Source organism: Doryrhamphus excisus, chromosome 13 (genome assembly GCF_030265055.1).
Source record: "Doryrhamphus excisus isolate RoL2022-K1 chromosome 13, RoL_Dexc_1.0, whole genome shotgun sequence".
In the NCBI taxonomy this organism is placed as follows: Eukaryota; Metazoa; Chordata; class Actinopteri; order Syngnathiformes; family Syngnathidae; genus Doryrhamphus; species Doryrhamphus excisus.
This window is the reverse complement of record NC_080478.1, coordinates 6695546-6720839: the sequence shown is the minus strand read 5'-3', so window position 1 is coordinate 6720839 and position 25294 is coordinate 6695546. Positions and strand designations below refer to the sequence as shown.

General features: G+C 39.1%; 1 protein-coding gene across 2 annotated transcripts; it reads right to left on the bottom strand.

Annotated features, from left to right (window-relative positions):
* Nucleotides 1–2066: 2066 nt before the first annotated feature.
* On the bottom strand, nucleotides 2067–21474 carry ddhd1a (DDHD domain containing 1a). 2 transcript variants are annotated; one of them, XM_058090959.1, is made up of 14 exons: nucleotides 20316–21474; nucleotides 16950–17126; nucleotides 15009–15110; nucleotides 13222–13350; nucleotides 12996–13143; nucleotides 8975–9084; nucleotides 8770–8876; nucleotides 8435–8697; nucleotides 7663–7738; nucleotides 7411–7560; nucleotides 6483–6547; nucleotides 6219–6391; nucleotides 4864–5061; nucleotides 2067–4773 (listed from the first exon to the last, which is right to left on the bottom strand). In XM_058090959.1, exons 1-14 carry the CDS (start codon nucleotides 21070–21072, stop codon nucleotides 4583–4585), a joined length of 2646 nt encoding a protein of 881 aa, XP_057946942.1. In that variant the 5' UTR covers nucleotides 21073–21474; the 3' UTR covers nucleotides 2067–4582. The 2 variants fall into 2 exon arrangements, with proteins under 2 accessions (XP_057946942.1, XP_057946943.1); XM_058090960.1 differs by lacking the exon at nucleotides 15009–15110 and having other exon boundaries at nucleotides 2068–4773.
* Between the last annotated feature and the right edge of the window lie 3820 nt (nucleotides 21475–25294).

The following is a 25294-nucleotide window of genomic DNA, read 5'->3' as shown; positions in this document are numbered from 1 at the left end:
GTGGACTCCAATTAAGCTGTAGAAAGATCTCAAGGATGATCAGTGGAAAAAAGATGCACCTGAGCTCAATTTTGAGCTTCATGGCAAAGGCTGTGAATACTTGTGTAAATGTGATTTCTTAGTTTTCTATTTTTAATAAATTCAAAAAAAGTCAAAAAAAAAACTTTTTCACATTGTCATAATGGAGTATTTTGTGTAGAATTTTGAGGTAAGAGATTAAATTAATACAATTTGGAATGAGGCTGTAACATGACAAAATATGGAAAAAGTGAAGCGCTGTGAATACTTTCCGGATGCACTGTATGTATGTATATATAAATATATATATATATAGTATACATATATATGTATATATATATGTGTATATATATGTGTGTGTATATATATGTATATATGTATATATATGTATGTATATATATGTGTATATATATATATACATATATATATATATATATATAGTATACATATAGTTTGACATGCAGAGAATGATGCAAAAAATAATTAGAAATGACAAATAAATGGACAACTGAACATTTAACATCACTTTGTACCCCAGGAGATGTGCATGCATGTACCAGTATACTGTGTACTTGTATACTGTGTACTCTCAAGTGTACTCTTTAAGCCTTGTTTTGCTGCAGTCCATCGTCTCTCTTTTGTGCAGTCCAGGTATTTTGTTTTATCTCCGGAAAGTTGATATAAAAGACATAAATCACTATGCATTGCGCAATCACATGCAAGTATCACATGATACTGTGGAGCATCATGATCCAAGATAGCAGTGTAAACAAACAGTATGGTATTTTGGATGCTAAACACGTCGGGCAAATATCTCGGATGTTAACCAAAAACCACGCTAACCAGGGTGGACGTTATCCAAGATACCACTGAATTTCCTCTTTAATGCTGTATATATATATATGGCTTGTATCATTTCAAAAGTAATGTTTATTTTAATTTAAGCCACATATGCACCAAGCTTGTGTGGCTGAAATTGGTAAAAGTATTTCTTTCTAATTAAATTAATGAACCAGTTTCTTGCTCCATGAGTACGAAAATCTACAATTATTTTTTTCCACCAAGGATCAAAATGAAAAAATGCAAGGGTTTAATTGATAGTTTAAAAAAATCCCAAATATTAAAATTTTCTTATTGAATAGTCTTTGTAAATTTTATTTTCACAATATATTTTTTCCCAAAAATATTTTTTCAAACATTGACATTGAAAGAATAATGTTTTTCTTTAATGTTTCAACTATATACTAATACAATTGTATTATTTTTCCTCATATTGTAATTTTATTTTCCTCTTCAGAATTTGACTTTTTCCTTCTTATTTTGACTTTATTCTCGTAAAATTACAACTTTTCCCATGTGCTATTTTTTTTCTATTTTCTTCTTAAGGTTTCTTGTAATTATACCTTCATACAAACATACATTGTTTTCTCATAATATTAAGACTTTCACAATAATGAAATAATGTTTCAACGACATTACTTGAATGTTTTCTCTTCGATGTTATTCTTGTAAAATGACTGATTTTTTTATTTTTGCATTTTCTTAAAGTTTTCTTATTGAAATTAGACTTTAGAACAGGTGTGGGCAAACTACGGCCCGGGGGCCACATCCGGCCCGCCAAGTGTTTGAATAAGGCCCGCCCGTTCTTTCCAAAGTATTTCATTTCAACTTAACATACAACCTGGCAACATGGCTTGAGCCAACCTTTTGATGGTTTAAGTAGCTGTTTTATCAATTTTGTTATTTATGTGGTCTGCTGTTTACAAAGTGCTCCTGAAAAAAGGGACACAAGCACATATACAAGATTGCGTGACACTTTTACAGATACAATAATTCCAGGCGGACTGTTACCTGTAAAATATACACTAGTCTGGCCCCCAATCAATTTTGTTAAATTTTGACCCCTTGAGTCAAAAAGTTTGCCCATGCCTGCTTTCGAATGTGCCGCGAAAAAAAAAAAAAAAAACAGCCCCCAGGCTGCACTTTGGACACCGCTGCTTTAAATGTATGCAAATAATATTTGCAGAGTCGTCCAAAACAAGGAAAGCATTTAATGAAAGTAAATAAATACAGTAAGAGTGCTTTGGATGGAAGTTAGGGTCCATTACAGGCAAGTAGACACTTGAATGCACACCTCATTCACTTGATTGGGTCATGTTTAAGAAGGGATCCTACAAAAGTGCCTTTAATAAGAAAAATATACTATCTTCCTTTAAAAAAAAAAAGTCAAATGCAGCTGTGCTTTTGATTTTGAACTGCCTCCATTTAAATTGTGCAAATGTAAAGAAAACAAATGGGGAAAAGAAACAATGGCGAGGTGCCACTCCCTTGCCTTTCCTTTCATTTCTTGGATCTCTTTCCATCTTTTGAGCTTGTCTGGAAGGCAGTCTGTGGGTTTCAGTCAATAGGACACATTACAAAGACATACAGTAAGTGACTTTTGACACCAATAAACAACAATGAAGTCTGTTCACGGACGCATCAGCCCTTGATTGCGCGGAAGAGAAAGCAGCACTGTAAAGAAGCAGCTCTTGGTTATCATGCCGATCAAATAAAAAAAAAAAAGTAGGATCTGCACAGTGTCATTTCTAATCTCCATGCATTGCTAGTGTGATAGAATGGATTTCATTTACACAAATATGGCGTATGTTGGCACTGGTTTCTTTTTCCACATACAAATAGCATCATTGCACCCATGCATGGGTTTGTGAAAGGACACTACTATGAATATAGGCCATTGGTATAATACTAATTGGAATTCCTGAAGGGAAAATCAATGATTAAATGCTGAAAACAATCACAGGGGAAATGATATATCTTTCAAAACCTATCCAAATATTAAGGATAAGGCATAAATCTAAAAATTGAAAGTGTTTTATTGCATAAGGAGGTTGATGCTAAATAGGTGGGCTGTCCTGATCCAATATTAATATCGGTGTAATATCAGCAAAAAATCGGCCTGCATTATAAATGTTAGATATCACCATTCCACACTCCGCTCTGGCACAGAATGTGATGTTCTCTGAGTAATATCACATGATCACTCATTTTCGAACATTTCACACTCCAAAATTACTCCAATTACCAAATGTTGTGTGGCACTTTTTTTGTCATGGTTTGGCTGATCAAAAATATAAAAAAATGGGGTGGTATTTTTTGGGGGGGGTGACACCAAATGGTCGCAATAATTCGAGTTTACCTTTTAATAATTCAAGTACCTTTTTAATACCCCTCAACTATAATTGCAACCACAATTAAATATGAAATATGATACCTGTGTGGATTGAGAAGTGGGGTATATTACTAATTATGTCTAGCTTGGAGATTGTAGCTGCAGTGTCAGTCACCGACCCACTAAATACACAATCAGTCTATTTTGATTCATTTGTGAATACCAAAATGAAGTTTTGTAATTGAATATATGGCTATTTGATACATTTGCATGTCCACTAAGTACCATTACGAGTATGTTACCTGAAGAATGAACATGGAATGCCTAAAAGCACCGTACAACGTCATAGCTATCAATGTAAGAACTTGAAGTGATTTTCGTTATTACCAAGAAAACTTTGGCTAGATATACATTTTTAAATGACTGTCTTATGTGCTATTTTTGTTTTCATCATTATATTTGTAAAAACAAAAGTACCTTTAGTCGTACCAGGCATTAAAGTGAAAAAATAAACCGAGTATAATTATTGCCCCCCACCCTCTGAGAGTCTTCTCTTAGGGTGCCATGACACAAAATAGCTGACTCCATTATTAATACTGGTCAATGTAACCTATACTCGAGTAAGACACATTTTTGACTGATGCAGCTTATGGTTTGGAAAATATGGTACGCAAAATTTGTGCCGATATTGTAACATATTGATAGCACTAAAGCTGCGATATCGGTATCTGAAGTGGAAAAACCTGTATCAGGACACCCCGACTAAATAGTGGCCTTTGCTCCAGTCGACGTTGGTTACACTTCAACAGGTAACAGCAGAACCTGCCAAGTGGCGTCTGTAAAGCTGACGCTTACAGTGGAATTTCAAGACAAAGATGCTGAAATACTGAACAAAAAAAAAAAAGGGATCTGGGAGTTTGTATGCTATGCTGTATATGATTTGCTAACTGGCCATGCTGAAAAGTGTTCTTCTGAACTTTAGGCTGCAATCTCTTCTAATGTCTGATGCATAGGGAGATTCCTCATACAGTACTTAAAATGCCCTAATGTTTAAATCACAATGTTTGGCTGGTTTGAAAAGGCAAATAAAACCTAAACTAAACTAAACAAAAAAAACAAAAACAAACATGGACTCATGGCGGAGCAGGCAGCAGTGTCATGAAGGCTCCAGACTCTCTGGTGAATGGACTAGTAGTCATACTAGCTACGGTTGCTGTCGTTTAAAGGTTCTTAGTTTAGGTGAGATACTGCACTGAACTACACAACATTAAATTAACAAAACCTGGAATGAAACTACAAGGTCATGATTCCCAAATGTTCATAGAGTTGGATCATAGGAAAAATATCTGTGCATAAAAAATAACATTTTCTAAATCTTCTCAAAAATGGTTTTCAGTCAGGCTCTGGGATATCTTCTTCTTCTGGGTCAGAGGGCGTCTTCCTCTGCCCGTATATGAAGGTCAACAGGAAAAGCGCTATGTCATGTGAGCACCAGTAGCCCGTGTGCGAGGTCACGGCGGACCAGTAACGACTTTCCACCAGACCTTCCCGGAGCTCAAAGTCGACACGGCGTTCAAGATCCACTGAGGACAGAGACATTGCTGCGTTATGTTAATTGTGACATATTCTCAACGGGAAAGCCTTTAAAAGACCCAACTGCGTGGAGGACTCACGTGATGTGTCAGTGGTGGGCGAGGTGGGCCGGGCCATGGTGGAAAGGCCATACGCCGATTGGCTCTCTGTTCGCTTCTGCTCCTCATCTTCAGGGTTAGCCCCGCCCTCCAGCGATATGGAGACGGAGGGTTGGCTGTTGGAGCGGGAGAAACGAGAGAAGAGGATGCCGCCGATGCCCTTCCCGATACTCGCCGCTCCTACAGCAAGACAGATAGATCAAGAAAAAACATGTTAATAAGGGAAGGAGCCTTGGTACTAGGATTGGGCGATAGAGTTTACGTAGATTCTTCCAATGATAAGAAAATTACTTTAAAAAAAAATATATATATATATTTGTATTTTTATTTAAAAAATTATATATAAATTTATATAAAATGTATATAATATATGACTAAACGACGATGTTTATATACATTTTATATAACATTTATTTTTATAAAAAAATAAATAAATAAATAAAAAAAAAAAATATATATATATATATATATATATTTTTTTTTTTTTAGCATTAGCACATTGGTAACTACACACCAGGACAGATGGTTAACACATCAGCAAAACATATACACATATATGTATTATAGTGATCGCTTATTTATCAAGTATATATATATATAGACCAGTCCAAGGTGTACCCCGCCTCTTGCCTGAAGACAGCTGGGATAGGCTCCAGCACCCCTACTTTACAGCATAGTTGGTGTAATGATGTGCTCTTTTACATGTTTGAAAATACTGTAAGAATGCAGTTTTTATATTTTGTAATATAGAAATAACGTCTAATCACATCGAATAGTATCGCTTGTAGACAGTATTGAATCTTTCTGTTTTTAAAAGACATTTTTGAAACACTTAAATACGTTCAAAAGCCACAGTATTTCATTGAGTAAGGATCTCAAACAATACACAACAATGAGCCAATTCAAGTTATTCAAATTAAACCAGTACAATAAAAAAACAAACATTTTAACGCATGCATCCAGTTGCGTATCGAATAGTTTACCACAAAGAAATTTACATCCTACTTGTTACAGATAAAAACTTCTATCTGCGATTAATTCAGATTACATATGACTTAAATATGGACTAAATGTAATCGTGAGCTGGGATAGGCTCCAGCACCGTCGCGACTCTCATGAAGATCAGTGGTAGTAAATGAATGAATATTATTGCACCCCCCCCCCCCCAACAAGTAGCTGGTCTTATTTTATCTTCAGAGCAAATCTCAAGAAATACTACAAATAGTACATGTACTACAAAATACATTGTGAACTGCCTCTTATGTCGATATAATCATAATAAAAAATAGCGTGATTAAAGTGAGATGATGATGAGACTCTCAATACTGTCTTCTTACCTAATATGCTGGCCTTGCCTAAACTGGTGATGGACTCTCCGTAGTGTCTACGTGGCAGGACAGGAGAAGTGCTTGGGCTCGGGATGCTCTCTGTGTCAGATGTGGGCTCTTTAACAAGGTTTAGGAAAGTGAGTCGCATCTCATCGTAAGGGGTAGGGTTGGTGGCGCTGCACCTGATGGAGCACACATGCAAGACGTTTATTAGTATCTATGACTTATGACTGATTCACCACATTTTACTACAATGTAGTCAGTGAGTTTTACCAGTGTATTTGGACAGGTGCAATATTGTTGTAATGCTTGAGGATGAGGGGTTCCAGTCTATAGGCCTGGAAAAAGAGCAACAATCATTTAGAGCAGGGGTCTCAAACTCAATTTACCTGGGGGTCACCGGAGCTAGGTTCTGGGTGAAGCCGGGCCGCATCAGGTTTTCAAAAAAACCCAAAAACGCATTTATTAAAAACTGGAGAAAAAAAATCAATAAAAAAACTATATCTCAATGCTTTTGCTTCTGCTATACCCTACACTTTTTCAGTACTTTGGTTCCGGTTTTCCACACCAAAATATCGGATAAAACATTCCACTGTTCTCAAATATCTTAATTTTTATTTTTCTATACACAAAATAAGATAATAAACAAATTAAGAATAAAGACAAAAAATCAATCAGTAATAAATGAGTAAAATAATAATAAAACAGCAAATATACAGTTGGTAGAGAAAATATTTTTTTCATATTCAAATGTACAGTATTAACAGTTATTTAACCTTTAACATGAACATTAATGAAACTTAATCATTTGACCCAATTAGCAAGTTCCATCTGGGAGCAGCGTGTTTGATGAGATGCTTTATCTTGACGTGTATTTTCCCTTTTATTCCAAATCATTTCCTGCATTTATTTGTACCCAGCGTCATAAGCCTTTAGCTTCGTTGCTAATCCAAAGCAAAACAGGGCGGGGTAACAGGGTAGGGTAACAGTATGGGCGGGGCAAAATCATGTTAATTGTGTCCGGTGTGCACACAGCTTTAAGCTGTCATTTCAACATTAAACTTTGGTATCAAGGTGGGGGCCTAAAACTAGCGTCTCGCGGGCCGCATTTGGCCCGTGGGCCGCGAGTTTGAGACCCCTGATTTGAGCATACAGTAGGCGCAGAATGAAATCCATATGAAGGAAATCAATGCTGACTAACCACAGGGTCTGTAGGATGGAAGACGTTGAAGAGCCTGCTGCAGATGGAAGTGGGAAGGATGTGGTCCTGGTGGCAGCTGGTACCAGGCCGGATTCCTCTCAGCGCCAAAAAGACCGCAAGAGGGGAACCCATGCAGAAGAAGTTCTCTACCTAAAATATGGAAAAAGAGAATTAAAACTCATTAAAATGTACTGTACTTTCACTCAGTAGAGACTGAGAATAAACACGTAAGTCATTTTTTGTAGCACACACCTTAAATTTGAGTGCTGGAGGTGCTGACGGTTTAGAGGCTTCCAGTGCTAACAGCTGATTTTCCAGCTCACGTAATCTGTCACAAGCAGAAAGGGACATAAACACACACACAAAACACCACAACACAACAGACAAACCGGGCTTTTGTGGCTCTTGAGTATTGTATTCATCTCATTCCAATGGAGACTGCCATTACACAGACTGGACAGATGGTGGTGCAAGTGAGCTGCTCCTACAGGCAACCGTGTATGGTGCTGATGTAATACAGCTTCTTGCTAATGCAATAACATAACCTGCCACATGACTCAGCATTAAAAGGCCACAATGTAATTGCGAAGATTCATATTTGATTACTGCATTTCCTCAAATCGTAGATGTGGGTGTGCCTCAACTGTAGAGTATCATTTATTAGACGGGATGTGTTTAGTTGTTTAAAATGTTTATAAAATCCGAAGCTGATCGTTTGATTATCCTGTTGACCTGATCACAAATTAACACAAATTTAACAGAATTAATACATTGAAATAGTAATTTGTACACATGTACTGTATATTAGTTAACACCCATTGTAAAAATAGATTAGTACAATATACCATTCATATTTCACAGTGTTACTCTAGGAAATAAATCGACTAAACAAATGAAGCACCACTACATTAATTTGACATTTAAACATGTTGAATCAAAATTATAATTTTGAAAACAAATCATAATAAAATGAAATCATTCCATTGCTCCCGTAATTGAAATATAGAAAGACAAGAAGTCGTACCTATTCCTAGTGTAGCGCAGTTGCTCTAGGAGATGTCTCTCCTCGTAGGACATCCACTGCAGGTCCAGCTCCTCCTCCACGGCGTGGTGCTCCTGCAGGCAGAAGCGTACCGGGTCCCAGCCGGTCATGATGTCATAGGTAATGACGCAGCCAAGAGAGTGGGACACGATGGAGACTTTGCCTCCCCTGTCCTCGAACTCGGGGTTGCGGGAGCAGAAGAGAGAGTACAGTCTGTTCAGCTCTTGTGTTAGTCCCTTGGTGATCTAGATTGAGGGAAGATGAGTGAGATGTTCGGACAAAAACAAAAACAGAAAAGTATTTGTTAGCACCCTCACCTCATCTCGGTAAAGCGGGCTGTTGTAATACATGATGTCCATGGCACTGCTGTTGAGAAGATCTCTCAGGCCTCTCAGTTTGTCTGGTGTGATGGAGTCTACCGTATCTACACATGGAGAAAGAGTAAAAGTACATGGTTTAGGCTATCCTGCTACAAAGGGACTGTCACCAATAAATGTCTGCACAAAAGGGAACATCTCAAACCTCCATCCAGGGCCAGTTTGGAACGCCACTCGACGGGCAGAAACTCCACATGCTCATGGTTGTGCTCTGAAAAGTGCTTCTCCTCCATCTTCCTGACACCCTCCCTCAACCTGAACAACAGCAGTGGGTATTTAGAGGGCAAGGTACACACACGGACCCTTTGGCTGCACTTTGGACACCCCTGCCTTTATAGCTCTTTGTTAGGGCTTACAGTGTGAGATGACATCAATTCATGCAAGCAACAAGAACTCTCATTGACCATTTAGATTGATAGCTTCCTTTGTCACAAGCTTCATTTGTGCACCCTTGTCCATCTCATCAGTTATAGTTTTAATTTATTTGCTCAGTGATTCTTTCTCTTCCTCGCGGGTGGTGTGCACCATTGTCTTCCAATAGTGCCTTGATATAATACTGTAGAACCCTAGTATCATTGCATAACGCTCTATTTTCTTCCATAGAGTTTTAAAGGCAGCATTATCTTGCAATAGTGCCTAGATAGCATCCTGTAGAACCTCAAAATAATTGCATAACGCTCTACTTTCTTCCATAGGTTTTTTTTTTTAAGGCAGCATTATCTTCCAATAGTGCCTTGATATAATACTGTAGAACCTTAGTATCATTGCATAACGCTCTATTTTCTTCCATAGGTTTTTAAAGGCAGCATTATCTTCCAATAGTGCCTTGATATAATACTGTAGAACCATAGCATCATTGCATAACGCTCTACGTTCTTCCATAGGTTTTTTTTAAGGTAGCATTATCTTCCAATAGTGCCTTGATATAATACTGTAGAACCTTAGTATCATTGCATAACGCTCTATTTTCTTCCATAGGTTTTTAAAGGCAGCATTATCTTGCAATAGTGCCTTGATATAATACTGTAGAACCTTAGTATCATTGCATAACGCTCTATTTTCTTCCATAGGTTTTTAAAGGCAGCATTATCTTCCAATAGTGCCTTGATATAATACTGTAGAACCTTAGTATCATTGCATAACGCTCAATTTTCTTCCATAGGTTTTTAAAGGCAGCATTATCTTGCAATAGTGCCGAGGTAGCATCCTGTAGAACCTCAATATCATTGCATAACACTCTATTTTCTTCCATAGGTTTTTTTAAGGCAGCATTATCTTGCAATAGTGTCTAGATAGCATCCTGTAGAACCTCAATATCATTGCATAACGCTCTACTTTCTTCCATAGGTTTTTTTAAGGCAGCATTATCTTGCAATAGTGCCTAGATAGCATCTTGTAGAACCTCAATATCATTGCATAACACTCTACTTTCTTCCATAGGTTTTTTTTTAAGGCAGCATTATCTTCCAATAGTGCCTTGATATAATACTGTAGAACCTTAGTATCATTGCATAACGCTCTATTTTCTTCCATAGGTTTTTAAAGGCAGCATTATCTTGCAATAGTGCCTAGGTAGCATCCAGTAGAACCTCAATATCATTGCATAACGCTCTATTTTCTTCCATAGGTTATTTAAGGCAGCATTATCTTGCAATAGTGCCCAGATAGCATCCTGCAGAACCTCAGTATCATTGCATAACGCTCTGCTTTCTTCCATAGGTTTTTTTAAGGCAGCATTATCTTCCAATAGTGCCTTGATATAATACTGTAGAACCATAGTATCATTGCATAACGCTCTATGTTCTTCCATAGGTTTTTTTTTAAAGGTAGCATTATCTTCCAATAGTGCCTTGATATAATACTGTAGAACCATAGTATCATTGCATAACGCTCTATTTTCTTCCATAGGTTTTTAAAGGCAGCATTATCTTGCAATAGTGCCTAGGTAGCATCCTGTAGAACCTCAATATCATTGCATAATGCTCTATTTTCTTCCATAGGTTATTTAAGGCAGCATTATCTTGCAATAGTGCCCAGATAGCATCCTGTAGAACCTCAATATCATTGCATAACGCTCTGCTTTCTTCCATAGGTTTTTTAAAGGCAGCATTATCTTCCAATAGTGCCTTGATATAATACTGTAGAACGTTAGTATCATTGCATAACACTCTACGTTCTTCCATAGGTTTCTTTAAGGCAGCATTATCTTCCAATAGTGCCTTGATATAATACTGTAGAACCTTAGCAACATTGCATCACGCTCTACTTTCTTCCAGTTTTTTCTAACGGCAGCATTATCTTCCAATAGTGCCTTGATATAATACTGTAGAACCTTAGTATCATTGCATAACGTTCTATGTTCTTCCATAGGTATTTTTAAGGCAGCATTATCTTCCAATAGTGCCTTGATAACATCCAGTTGAACATTCATTTCATTGCATTATGCCCCATTTTCTTGCTCTCTGTGCATGGGACAAAGATTGTACATCATCATGTACATCACACTACCACACACAAACACATACACAACTATGTATTGTAGTATGCCTCCCATACACAATCACTGTACATCAGACTGCCAAACACAAACACATACACAACTATGTAGTGGGTGTATGCATGCCGAGTATGAAAAATACGTAGATGTTAGCAGGACTGCTTATCTTGTAAAGACAACAATGTTTGATCATGAATAGTTCTTAGCAGACAAGTGACATTCTTGACATATGTGAACCTTAAACAGACTTAAAACTGTACTCTCAGAGCTAGACGTAACACCAAATACAAAATACTGGAGGTAGTCCAGAAGAAGAGGTGGCTAGACGTGCCACGCTGATGTTTCCTCTTGGCTGGGCGGGTGTTTGTAGGTCGTAATCCCTAGGTAGCTAGCGAAGCTTAAGGCGCTCTACAGCTTGACTTGGTCTACTTTACCTGCTTAGCCACCCTAAGCCGCTGTTAATGGCCTGACCCTAACTTTTTGACACAGACACACACATGGCTCCTCTCGTCTGAATTCTCTGCCAACACTGCTGTGGAACGTTCATGAAGAGGAAAAGTGGGCGGCCGGCCGCAAAAAGATTTTGCGCTATCATTTTATATTTGGCACGATCTGTTCACTCTCGCATTATAATAATGTGACTGAATGGATTGTCTTTAAAACGGTTTTCAGTCTTGATTGGACACACTTTCCTTTGCAAGCAACAACCAAGGAGTGAAACAAAACGTAAACCGTGTGTCACTATGATAAGCCCCGACCTGCAAAAACAAATGGCTGGAATCAAACATATAATTTATCATATCATATTCTCTAACAGATTTTGTACGCCTGTCACATTAAGAAATTTAGCTGGACAATAATTGTCTTGTAAATTGCCGATAAACAATATTTTTGTTATTTTGAGACCATTTTTCCATTTTTCCATTCATTCATTCATTTTCTACCGCTTTTCCTCACGAGGGTCGCTGGAGCCTATCCCAGCTGTCTTTGGGCAATCCAGGTACACCCTGGATTGGTGGCCAGCCAATCACAGGGCACATATAGACAAACAACCATTCACACTCACATTCATACCTATGGACAATTTGGAGTGGCCAATTAACCTAGCATGTTTTTGGAATGTGGGAGGAAACCGGAGTACCCGGAGAAAACCAACGCATGCACGGGGAGAACATGCAAACTCCACACAGAGATGGCCGAGGGTGGAATTGAACCCTGGTCTCCTAGCTGTGAGGTCTGCACGCTAACCAATCGACCACCATGCTGCCCTTTTCCATTCATGTAATGCAAGTACATTGTATCAAAAGGAACAAACTTTAATTTCTCCAAATTATTTAATATTGTAATTATGGAATGTCGAGAGCTTTTAAAATCAAAATGTGTCAATGCAGATGTCAGCTCACCTGCATATTTACCTTTTTGATTCACTTTTAGCAACATGATGGGTGGACTATGCTGCTTAGGTTTAATGAGGTGGAACATTTAGTCAAAGTACATGTTTTGGATGCAGCAAAATGTGTTTGGTACACAATGAGGTGTTATACTTCAGGAATCCAGAAAGTTGGAACGTAAGTTCCATCGTCGTATAAAATGTATTCAATTGTCTATGACAGACTATGTCACAAAATGATGTGCAAACTCCTACAAAATGTAAACTCTCAAAACTTACATTCCAGTATTTTTGATAATGCGCCCCTGGTCCATCTTCTGTCCGATGCCATGGACCACGAAGACAATGTGTGTCGTCTGAGGGGGTCTGTCCTCTGGAGAGGCCTCCTCAACGTAACCTCTATGAAGCCGAGTTCCGCTACTGGAGGCTAAGAAGAACGGAGAATTTTAAACTATTTTTCAAGCTTTTCAAGAAGTAAAGACATCCTCATCCTCTTCCCCCAGACCTTTGGAGAAACCAAGTTTCTGTGTCACAGTGCGAGCGATTTTGGAGGTGGTAGCGTCACTGTAGAGGTAGACTTCATCCACGCTGTGCCAGTCCACATGTGTCCGAGTCAGCTTCAGGCTGTGGATGGCTGCAGGATTGGGAGGAAAGCAAGAGTGAGAAAACGTAATGCATCGACAAAGAGTCGGGAAAAAAAACATAAGAGAAGTTGTGAGAGAATACAGGCAACATCAGAGTTATTTAAGATGGACAGGTTAACACAAAACAGTACTTGTTTTGAAAAAGGTTAAAGCTCTTGCTTGTTGTCCTGCTTACATGAGTTAACTAATATTTATGTGCAATGCAGTGACAAGAACAAAGCGCTGTAACTGTGCCTGCACTATACATCTCTTAGATATTACGATCATTTGGGATCATTATCCAGATGAGATTGATGGAAGACTTGGTTCAATGTGCAGTTATGGCTCTTTTGTACAGCTCTGAACCGATCTGAGGATTAAAATGCTTTAAGAACAGGCGAAAGGACTTGGGGAAATGCTGATGACTTGCAGAAAATGTCAAAGTCTTAACAATACTACCTTTTCATAACCTTTTCACTAGCAGAAGAAATAACAACAATCATAAACACCACTCTTGAGGAAATGGATTACCCTTCAGCAGCTTCCTTTTTTTTACTATAAATCATGCATTCATAAAGCAAGACATACCATTGAGATACAAGACACAATGCAGCCCTGCAGCATTGGAAACCGGGAGAAAGTGCCAATGAAAAATATATGCAAGTTCCTTGGTCAGATGTCAATTGGAGGCATACAAGTGACTTCACGGTTTCACACTGAAAGGCAATGCATTGTGGAAGGAGTGTTGAAGGGGTGGCAATCAACCATGAACCATTAAAGTTCATCTGTTAAAAAAAAAAACTATTAGCGCTTGGTTATCGTCTTTGAAGATTCACCAACACATGCAACACAAGGGAGGAAGGTATCTGTTGACTGATATGAATCAAAGTCTGTACAACTAATAATCACATTCTCCGAGCACGATGAAGCAATGCAGCATTGGTCACACTGCAGGACAATGAATCAGAGGACATGCTAACAAGGACGTCTCTTTGGTTGGATCGTAGCCCACAGTCACAATGATCGGCTACAGAGACGGGGGATGAAAGCTGTGAGAAAGAGTCTACTAGATGTCTACTGATCTAACTTGCTTTCAAACAGGTCTGTACAGAATTCATAGTCTTGTCTTAGTCTGGGATGAACCCTAAGTAAAATGTAGTATAAGTACTAGGGTTATACAAGTACAAGTTATACAAGAAGAGTTACTCTATTGTGACGGCATAACCCAGAGACCTCGCTATTCAGCATATTTAATGAGGGTCAGTACGTCCAGAAGCAGGCCACTGATGAATTTCCGAGACGGCATAATGGCCCATCTATTCAGATATTCTTTTGTGTTCGATGGCAACCAAGAGCTTTGTTCATGCTGACAGTGCATCATTAATACTGCAAGGGATGTCACTTTAGACTTAAGCCAGTGAGCAGCAAAAGAACAGCAATAGCACCAAAGTCTAGATCACAGCACAAAAGGGGGAGGTTCTAGCAACTAAGCCCAGTTAAAGCAACAGCTGATAACTGAGCCTAGTTCTAGCACTAAGTCATTTTTAAAGGTCTGAATCCTTAAAAGAAAGGGAAATCTAGTCCCACAGAGACCAAGGATCTACAGGTAGATAAGAGAGGATAAAAGCTAGCGGGTTCAGGTAAAGAGAAAACTAGTCTTTTACAGTACCTTGGCAGCGTTTGCGCTTGTGACATGTTGCTTTAGCACTCGTCTGATATCCACTCCATTTGAACAGAAAGGGGAGGTAGAAAGGGGGCAGGTGGGAGAGAACTAACAACCAAGAAAAAGTGAGTAATGGGCCATACAGGCTACCCCGGTCATCACTCTTCAACGGGCACATCTGTCAAGTAGCGGCGCTTTGAGATTGATGTGCCAAGGTCCAAACCCTTGAGCGCCCACGTGCATCTCATGAGTACTGAGATGTTGCTCATTGCCAAGTCGACAGTCTGACGTGCAGCACTACTTGACACGTGCCTAATGATGACAGGGGTAGTGACTCTTATGTACAGACTTCTAGAAGGTTCATTCTTCTCATAGCATTTAGCTTCACACCATTCTTCACATTGTTTCAGTACAGAGTCACTTCATATGTAGTAAAGCGTTTAAGAGGGACACAAATTAAAACAGTTATATAGTATGTAAATGAGCACAGCTACACATTCCTCATTAAAGTTGTACCTGTATTTACTGATACTTTCAACATCAGCTAAATTGTAATGAGGCACATAAAGATATCTGGACGTGACATTTAAAAAGGCCAGTCAATTTGTTAGCCAAATTAGCAGACTTCAAATATCAAACGTGACTAGATGATGGCGTCCATGCGAAAACACTGACCACTAGATTTGTAAATGTCAGCAGTGTCTCCCTCAGCTAAAAAGTAGGAGGGGAAAAAAGCCTGACAGGGTGTAGACCTGCTGAGTGCACAGGAAGTTATTTCACCGTACAAGCCATCAGGAGTCCATTTAGCTTTAAAGGCTGTAAGGGCTTTATGTGTATGACAAGGGTATGCAATGGGAAGAACCGCAAACGAAGGCTAATCACTGCGTTTTATATCTTCATTGATGACCACAGTTTCACCATGGAACAGATTATTTCTATTGTCATTAGTTCCCATGGGGAAAAATGTTTTGAAATCGGAACATGTAGCAGACAGTGCTCCACCTTAGAGGAGATCCCACTGGATATATACACACAAACAAAGAATTGCTAGTGAATTTGTTGTCACAAAAATGAAAAGCACAAGGGTTTACTACGTATCCTGGATATATTATGTGATCATGCCTGTATCGATTGCTTCTGCATCCACCATTTCTAAAGGAGAATGAAGAGAAGATAGTAAGAAGTGATGAATGCTGCAGCGCTGCCACATCCAATCTCCGGGCTTTATGATTCAATTTATCATCCGTAACACACCCTCGTGCTTGAGAATACTGAATCACTTCAAGGACTGGTTAATATTAATGCATATTTAAAACATAAAATTTGTGCTTGCATTTCACGTGCTTGGAGAGGGAGATAATCAAACTATGATCACTATGTTGTGTGTGGGTGTTTACAGGCGGGTGAGCATTCTGTGTGCGTGTGCGTGTGCGTGCATGTAATCTGACACTTGCAGAACAGGAGTGGCAATATGAGCACAAATACTGCCCTTTTTTATGTAATACATTTGTAAAATTAAGCTACTTTCTACATTAAACACTTCCAACTTATAGGAATTTAGTAGTGCAGTACTATTTTGTTTATTCTGGCCTTGGGAGCATAATGCAATCTCTTTCAGTTGTATGTCTTTTCACACACACACATTTTTTTTTTGTTTGAAATCCTTTTCTTAGCAACTATCCTTCACACTCCCACACAGGCAGCCTTGGAGGAGAGTGTTAAATCAAAGACACTCTTTCTTATTGGCCATCAAGGGGCGGCCATTTAAGGGGGGACGTGCCTCAATGTACGCCTGGCACCTGCTTCACACTGTGGCAATGGCGAAACGAAACCTGCATGCTCAAGAATGAATGGAAGCACCTGTTGCTTTCAATCCCAGTGTATCGACACAAAAGGATTTCTCTAAAACAGGCACACACTTCATTATTGTTCAAGCAATAAGCTCACCATCTTTGCTGTCGACGGTACGGACAACCAAATCGGTCTCGAAGGTGTCTTGTGTCTGCTGCCCGCGGAAGTGGCTCAGGTGCTCGCGTTCGATGAGGTCGCTCTCGTCCTCTTCCAAAGGAAGCCAAGTGCCATCGATGAACCACTGGCCTCTCATCACTGGTATGCGGTCTTGCGCTGTTAAGGCCAAATGACAAAAACGGGGTTAAATGAGTTGATTTAACATGCCACATGTGGACTTCAGGGTCTATAATTTCCTATACAAGTGGCCTCCGCTCTTACGGACACCGTCCCCTCTTTAAACAGTGTGTGTCTTCTACTGGAATAGGCAACACCACAGCTCAAATAGTGCCAATTACATTGCCATGCACGAGGGTAAATGTTGTTACCGCCGCACATAACGCCTGCAGAACTGACCTGGAATCTGTAAAGCTGAAATTGACAGAAAGACCATTCGGGGGTAAAACTGCTTAACATTACCACACAACCATTACAAAGAACTAGTGTTATACTATGTGTTTGTAATGTACAATTATATAATAAAGATTACATTAATTATATATATTATGTATATTCTTTTACATACGTATATAGGCCACAGGTACCCATATTGTAACATGGAATATTTACACAGAAAGACACACAATAAACCCTGCAATCCTAACGATGACCTGTGTCCCCAGGGTCACTCGCTAGCTCCAATGAGACATTTTTTCAAGGTTATCAATAAATGTTTCTTGTATCATGTCCCATTTGAACCAATAAATGGTACTCAAATGTAGGGTACCTGTGTGAGTCATAGAAATTGACTACTTTAACGCTCAGGAATCACAGGTCACCACAGCACATACAAACCCTACTCATGGCATCAAAAGAATTACACACAACAACGCTATACGTGGATAAAAACAGACACAATACCAACGTATAATACAGAATAATAACAGCTTTTACATTTACAAACACTGTACAGCAAAGCACACTAGGAAACAGGAAGTGTTCCTAGTGACTCTACATTAAAAAATAAAATAACACTCCAAAAAAATCTATACCCGCACAGTTATGTACTGTTAACAAATATAAGGGGTCGTATTTGAGCTGAATCACATCTGAGTGGCAGCGTAAAATGTTGCTATTTGTCCTTCCACACGTCCTCCACTTGGCTCAGGAACCGCTGCCCGGAAACTCGCACCGCCTGCCCCCTGCAATGCAGCGAGTGACGCGATCTGTAAGCACGTGCCGCCCGCCACTGTACATTCACTTTGCCGGTCAAACGCCCCAGCAAGCGCCAACGTCTGGGACGAATGCCCCACAGCACATCCACACTGGAACTGTGGCATTCGGCTAAGGTACTATCAATTTTGTGCTTTATTTCATATTAGCGTTTGAATACATAGCTCGTCCGTGCCTCCATGTAAGAGGCTAAATAGCTGACAGGAGGCTCACTCTTTCCCTTCATTTGACTATATATAACCAACGCACGCAAACACAAGGTGAACCCTGCTTGTGCAAGACAAGGAAATGGAACAGGCACACGTACATGTCGCACATGTCTATTAATCAAAATGATCAACCTCTTTTTTTTTGTCTATCGTTCGATTAATCGTTTCGTGACAGGCCTACCAATTACCTTGTGTTTTAGGGATAAGATATTCACAACTTTGACTTTGCAAAACAGTCATCTAGTTGAGTGATTCAACAGCACCTCTGCTGGCGGTGGCCAAGTAGTGTACTCCATTGTGGCTCAGTTTTGCTTCAAAACAGGATGAATCTGATCGATTTCACACAATCAACCAGATTCAGAACAGTCAAGTTATCAAATTATCCATGACTACAATGTCTATCTGTACCGCTGATAGACTGGTACTCTCTGCAGTTGAGTAACTAAATCTCTCCAGCTACAACAGCAGTAAATACGGTATGCGGCTGATTGCAATTCTAAGTTGAAGTCAAGACAAATCCAGGAGGGCCAAGTCTCGGTGGATTATGGAGCGAGGCCAGCTGTGAGTACTTTTACAGATTAATTAGTGGGTTACTGTGATTAATGAGCAGGGTATTATTAATGCATGTATACATTATTTCGTCATTTTCAATCTCATCTCATTTCGTCATCTTTTTGAGGCAGGAGAGCTTATTTGGACAAAACCACAAACACGCTTGCGTTGACAGTAACAACACAGCACCGACAGATGCAGGAGTAGTGCTTGTTAAGGTGGTCCATTATGGTTAGATTAGATAACTGTGTGTATCCAACTGCTCTTTCACTTAACAGACCTCTATCAGAACAATGAGATTTTGTATACATTGCCATCTCATGTCTGTCGGTAAACTTCTGAATGGACACTGGAAGGAATATGTGAAAAAAAAATGCCTCAAACATATAACAAAACTTGCAGTGAACCTTGTGAGGTGTTTTTTTTTTTTAATATTTATGTGATGCCACCACAAAAGGGTACCAGCTCTGGGGTATAGAAAAAGTATGATGAAATGGAACAAGACAGAGGAAATTAGCACTAAAATAGTAATACATAATTGGTTGACTCATTTGTTTTTTGAATTGAAATGGAGAGTTTGAAGGTCACAATATTCTTGCCATTTAAAAAAATACTTAAATGTGGGGGTCAAATTTTACAGTGATAATAAATCATGTTGTTTCACTTCGTATCTGTCCCGCCACTCAAATTCCCCTAGGTAACACACACAAGGAGTAGTAATCTTAAATGTTTCTTTCAATCGGTCTTTCTTTTGTTAAGGCTACTATATTGGATAATAGGAGTGCAAAGGTGACTATAGGGCTGTTATTTCATGCATAGAGGACTCAAATGATGTTAAAAACTGTATTTATAAGGTGATAAACAGGGTTCTCTGTGCTCTAACTGCAAATTCATATCTTAGGAATTATATTTTATGGAAATTCACTGATCGTGATTGTGTCTGGAACCAGTTAACAACGATAAATGAGGGATCACTATTATAACACGAATGTGATGACCTTCTATGTCAATGGACATGGAATTAAATTGCCACAATGGTGATGTTTTGGAGCCTTTATAAGGCCTACTATGCAGCTTAAAACAAACGTGTACACTTTCTACGTACATCACTGGAAATGGAAAAGTCTAGAAAGCGCCACAATGTTTTTGGTACTTTATAAGGCCTACTTGCTGCATATTTTAACTACTACTGTTTGTATTTTAACAGAAATTAATTAACACTTTCTATGTCACAAGACATGTTAGAGGATCAGAATAGCAAAATGTGTTGATTTGTTGCACTTTTAAGGTATACTACCTCACTGGGCATGTAAAGGGAGCATAGAAATATACTTTATGAGGCATAACAGCTCAAATTTTGGGGGATACTTACGCATCCAGTAAACAGGGTAGCATTCCCGCTCTCTGACATCCACCTCATAAAGTCCTCCCCGCACACAAACAGGCTCCACGTTGATGTCAATGCTGTCAGAGTCCCTCTGGTCCATGCTGTTGGTGGATGTCTCCAAAGAGACGCTCCTGGTCCTCGTCTCCACCGGTGATACTCCATTCTCTTCCACCGGGGCATCACCGCTATCCGACGCCTGGGTGCTCGCTGCACCGGGGTTCTGCTCCCAGTATTTCCGAAACATTAGCTCAATGTTAAGAGAGTCATGTCCCACAAAGGGTTTCCATGTTTTCTTGTCCTCCTTGTAGAACCACCGCACTTCCTCCGGACCGAGCTCCACCACCACGTCGCTGAAGTGGTGCTTGGAGCTGTTCGACCGAGACCGCTTCCTCCTGTCGAACAGCGGGCCCACCACCGCCGCGTCGCCTTCGCCGCACTCCACGGTGTCACCACCACCGCCGCCGCCGCCGCCACCGCCGTCGATGTAGGATGCTGGGGGGAAGTCCAGCAGGATCCCGTCCTCGTTGAGTTCCAGTTCCAGGTGGGGTGCTTCCAGTCCGGGTTGGACCGACGACACCCCGGGCTGCACGGCATCGTCCATGGGGCTCATGTCGTGACAGTACTCGCAGCCACTCAAGTCCCACTTTATGTTGTTGTTGTCAGCCGTTGTCACCCCCACTTGGGGGCAGTTATTAGCATCTCTGTGTAAAGTCTGGCTAAACGTGGAGCTAATGTTGCTCATATCTGTTGGCGCCCTACCCTCCGCGCCCGTTTGCTTTAACCATTAAAAGGGTGCCACAATACGCCATTACATTCTGTAATTAATACACGGTTGTCCCATTAAGTGTTCTAGAAAAGTCTAGCAGCTAGCTAGCTAGCTAGCTTCCCAATGCTAACCAAGCCGGTAGAAGTCCAAGGCTAGCCGGACAACACATTCGCACCCCTTTTTGAAACTCCAACGCCATTACCCTTCATGAACACATTTTAAAAGTCGCTTATACCAAATATGTCGTAAATTGTGTTACTCTTAAGTATCATTGAGGAGTTTCTTGAGATAAATCCAGTACTTCCATAGCGACACAGGCAGCTCGAGAGAAGTGGATACGAGTGCACGCGTTCACGGCTTGTGACAGCTGACGTTGACACGCTCGTGCCGCGATAGCGCGCACGTAGAAGGCACACGCCTGAAGGCATCATTTATCCGGTAGGTAGCGACAAACACCCACCAATTGTAAACAAAATGCACTAGTACAGCACTGGTACCACATCCATTAATACATTTTCCAATAAGTTCCAGTTAGTATCATTTCTCAAGTCACAAGCTATAGTGCAGTATATGTTTTGTAGGAGCTATTTATTAGTGTGTTCCTAGGTTTCTAATATCTGTTGATTTATTTTTTGTTGTTGTTGTTTTGTTTGGATTACTTGATAATATTTTCTTGTTAGTTATTTATTTGTTTATTTATCATATTTTGTTGGGGTTAATTAGTAGTTAATTTGTGGGTTTATTTCATTGGATAACACCCCGGGCACTTGCAATACATTTGGGTAGGCAGTGCTCACAGGACCAGCATGCACCGGGGTGGGCCTATGGTTTTTGTACCAGCGCAAGAGAGGCAACAGGAAAAGGCCCTTGTTCCTTTTTTGTTTGTTTGCTTGTTTGGTAATAAAAGGAAATAAGAAGAAACAAGAAACAAGATTGTTTGGACAATGACTCTTTTGCCTGCGTAAAACAAAACCCGTGGTGCATCAGTGGCCTTTTGATTATAGTGTCAGTTACGTTTATTTTTTGAAGGACAAATAGCCACTACATGTTTTTTATAGTATATAAAAAAACATTTCAACATCCATCAAAGCTTTTCAAGCATGAACTGCCACATTTCTCTCAAACCTCTGACTTCATCCATTGTCTTGGCAGTGGAAACAGCAATTTCAATGGCATTGTTCAAAGTTCCGGATTGTACCTTTTAACTTCAATTCAAAATGACTGAACAACAACAAACCTTTCCCTGCACACAAGGTTCAAAGGGCTGGCTGCATTAGCATGCCAGGAAGTGATAAATCCTTTTTAAGTAGAAAATGAATGAATGAATGAATGAATGAAAGTAGCTGCTGTGAAAAATTTTGCTTGTTTTTTCTCCCCATAAGGGTCACTGGCAAGTTTTTTCAGCAGCCCCAGTGAGAAGGAATGTAGTTTTTCCTCTTCATGTACGCTCAGGCCAGTAATGAGTAAATATATTTTTCTCTTGTGTGGATATGGTTTTTGGGGCCCTGTCTTTGGCGATGATCCCTTGACAAAAAAGTGTAAAAATACAATGATAAAATGTTTGGAAAATTTCGTTTGGGAAAAGTTAAATTATGGGAGAGTAGGGAACAGGGGGAGGAGATGCTAGAAGAGGTTTGCCATGGAAAGGAGAGGAATGAAGAATAACCGCAGCAAGACGTATATATGTATAGTATGTGTACAAGTATATGTGTGAGAATGAGAGGGACCCAAGTGGAAGAGTGAGGTTACAGGGAGAAAAGATACAGAAGGTGGAGAATTTTAAGTACTTGGGGTCAACAGTTCAGAACAACAGAGATTGTGAAAAGGAGGTGAAGAAGCGTGTGCAGGCAGGATGGAACGGGTGGAGAAAAATGTCAGGCGTGATGTTTGATAGAAGAGTTTCAGCTAAAATGAAAGGAAAGGTATACAAAACTGTAGTGAGACCAGTCATGTTGTTTGGTCTAGAGACAGGAAGCAGAACTGGAGGTAGCAGAGATGAGGATGCTGAGGTTCTCATTGGGAGTGACCAGGATGGATAGGATCAGGAAGGAGTACATCAGAGGGACACTACATGTTAGAGGCCTTGGTTGGGACACGTCCAGAGGAGAGATGCTGCCAGGTAGGAGGCGTAGAGGAAGACCACAGAGGAGGTTTATGGATGTACTGAAGGAGGACATGAGAGTAGTTGGTGTGAGAGAGACAGATGCAGAAGACAGGGTTGGATGGAGGAGATTGATTTGCTGTGGCAACCCCTGAACTGTTGAATTTTAACAAATGTGCAAATGAACGTATTATTATTTCCAAACATCTGTGTAAATATCATCAGTTCTTACAGTGAAAGAGGGTATTATGCTTTGAATGACCGAATACTGAAAAATCAAAGGATGCAAATTTGATACTGTGTACTGTGTACTTATGTACTTAACATGCCCGAATGATCCTAGGAACGATGTTGTAGGGGGCTATACGCCCCTGGTTCTCTCGAGGCAAACAGGTCCTATAGGTGAGGGGCAAGACCAAGAGTGATTCGGAAGAACCTTATAAGAGGAGAGAATGCACCTCACCCGTACGTGGGATACCGGGGCCTCATCCCGGAGCACACAAGAACCTAGTGGTCGGGCCTTCACCAGTGAGGAGGACCGGGATGCGGAGCATGTATTTCTATTGGCAAGATTCATGCCAAGCTCTTAAAATTAAAATGCGCTTCTTCCATCATGTTGCCGTTTTTTCAGCTTAAAGCTGCACCAAACATGATCTCTTTTATTGTGGAACTGTATCCCACCTATTTATGCCTCTGGTGCAAAAATCATAAAAGACATATAAATATATATTTGGGAGTGAGCAGTTGAGTTGAAAAATAGCATATAAATGAATTTTGGTAGCGAATGAGTTAATAAAAAAAAGAAAAAAAATATATATACTTTTTTTTATTAAAAAAAATATATATAGCATATACATAAATTTTGGTAGCGAATGAGTTAATAAAAAAATATATATATATATTTAATGAGTTGATTAAAAAAAAATATATATATATATATATTTTAATTAACTCATTCGCTACCAAAAAAAAAAAATATAGCATATAAATAAATTTTGGTCGCGAATGAGTTAATTTAAAAAAAAAAAAAAATTTAATTAATATATTTAATTAATATTTTTAATTAACTAATTAATTTAAAATATATATATATATTTTTAATTAACTCATTCGCTACCAAAATTTATTTATATGCTATATATATTTTTTGTACTTAACATAACACACACAAAAAATATATATATATACATATATTTTTTTAATTTAACTCATTCGCTACCAAAAATTATTTATATGCTATATATAATTTTTTTATTTAAAAAAAAATATATACATATATATATATATATTTTTTTTATTAACTCATTCACTACCAAAATTTATTTATATGCTATTTTTCAACCAAATGTATATTTATATGTCTTTTATGATATTTGCACCAGAGGCATAAATAGGTGGGATACAGTTCCACAATAGAAGAGATCATGTTTGGTGCAGCTTTAAGCTGAAAAAATAGCATATAAATAATTTTTGGTAGCGAATGAGTTAATAAAAAAAATATATATATATATATTATATATATATATATATATATATATATATATATATATATATATATATATATATATATATATACATATACATATGTATGTATGTATGTATATGTATATATAATACTATACCCCGGTTTACACATTCATCCACCAGATGGCAGCAAATACCTTTTTAAAAAACAAAGAATGGCACTGAACTGGTTTTGAGTAACTATCATAACAATATGCAGTTTATAATATCCCCAAGTTCAATTATCACTAATGCTATTTACTCATGGACAAAATATACATATAATATATATGTACATATACAACCAAATAGCGACAGTATGACGGCCTGTTTAGCCACAAGTTTCTGCTCCCATTTCTTGCATAGGTATATTTTTAAACAAATACATATGTGCGCATGTGTGTTTCCATGTGCAGGTGATCCAGTGGGGGGCCTTGATGCGGTGGTTTGTGTTTAATGTTGAGGGGGTGGGCTGGGGGGGCCCAGGCAGCTGTCTTTGGAATAAACAGACATTACCCTGCTGTGTTCTAATTTACTGCAGAGTAGGAATTAAACTTTAGACGCGGCACCCCCCCCCCCCCCCCTCCTCCGCAG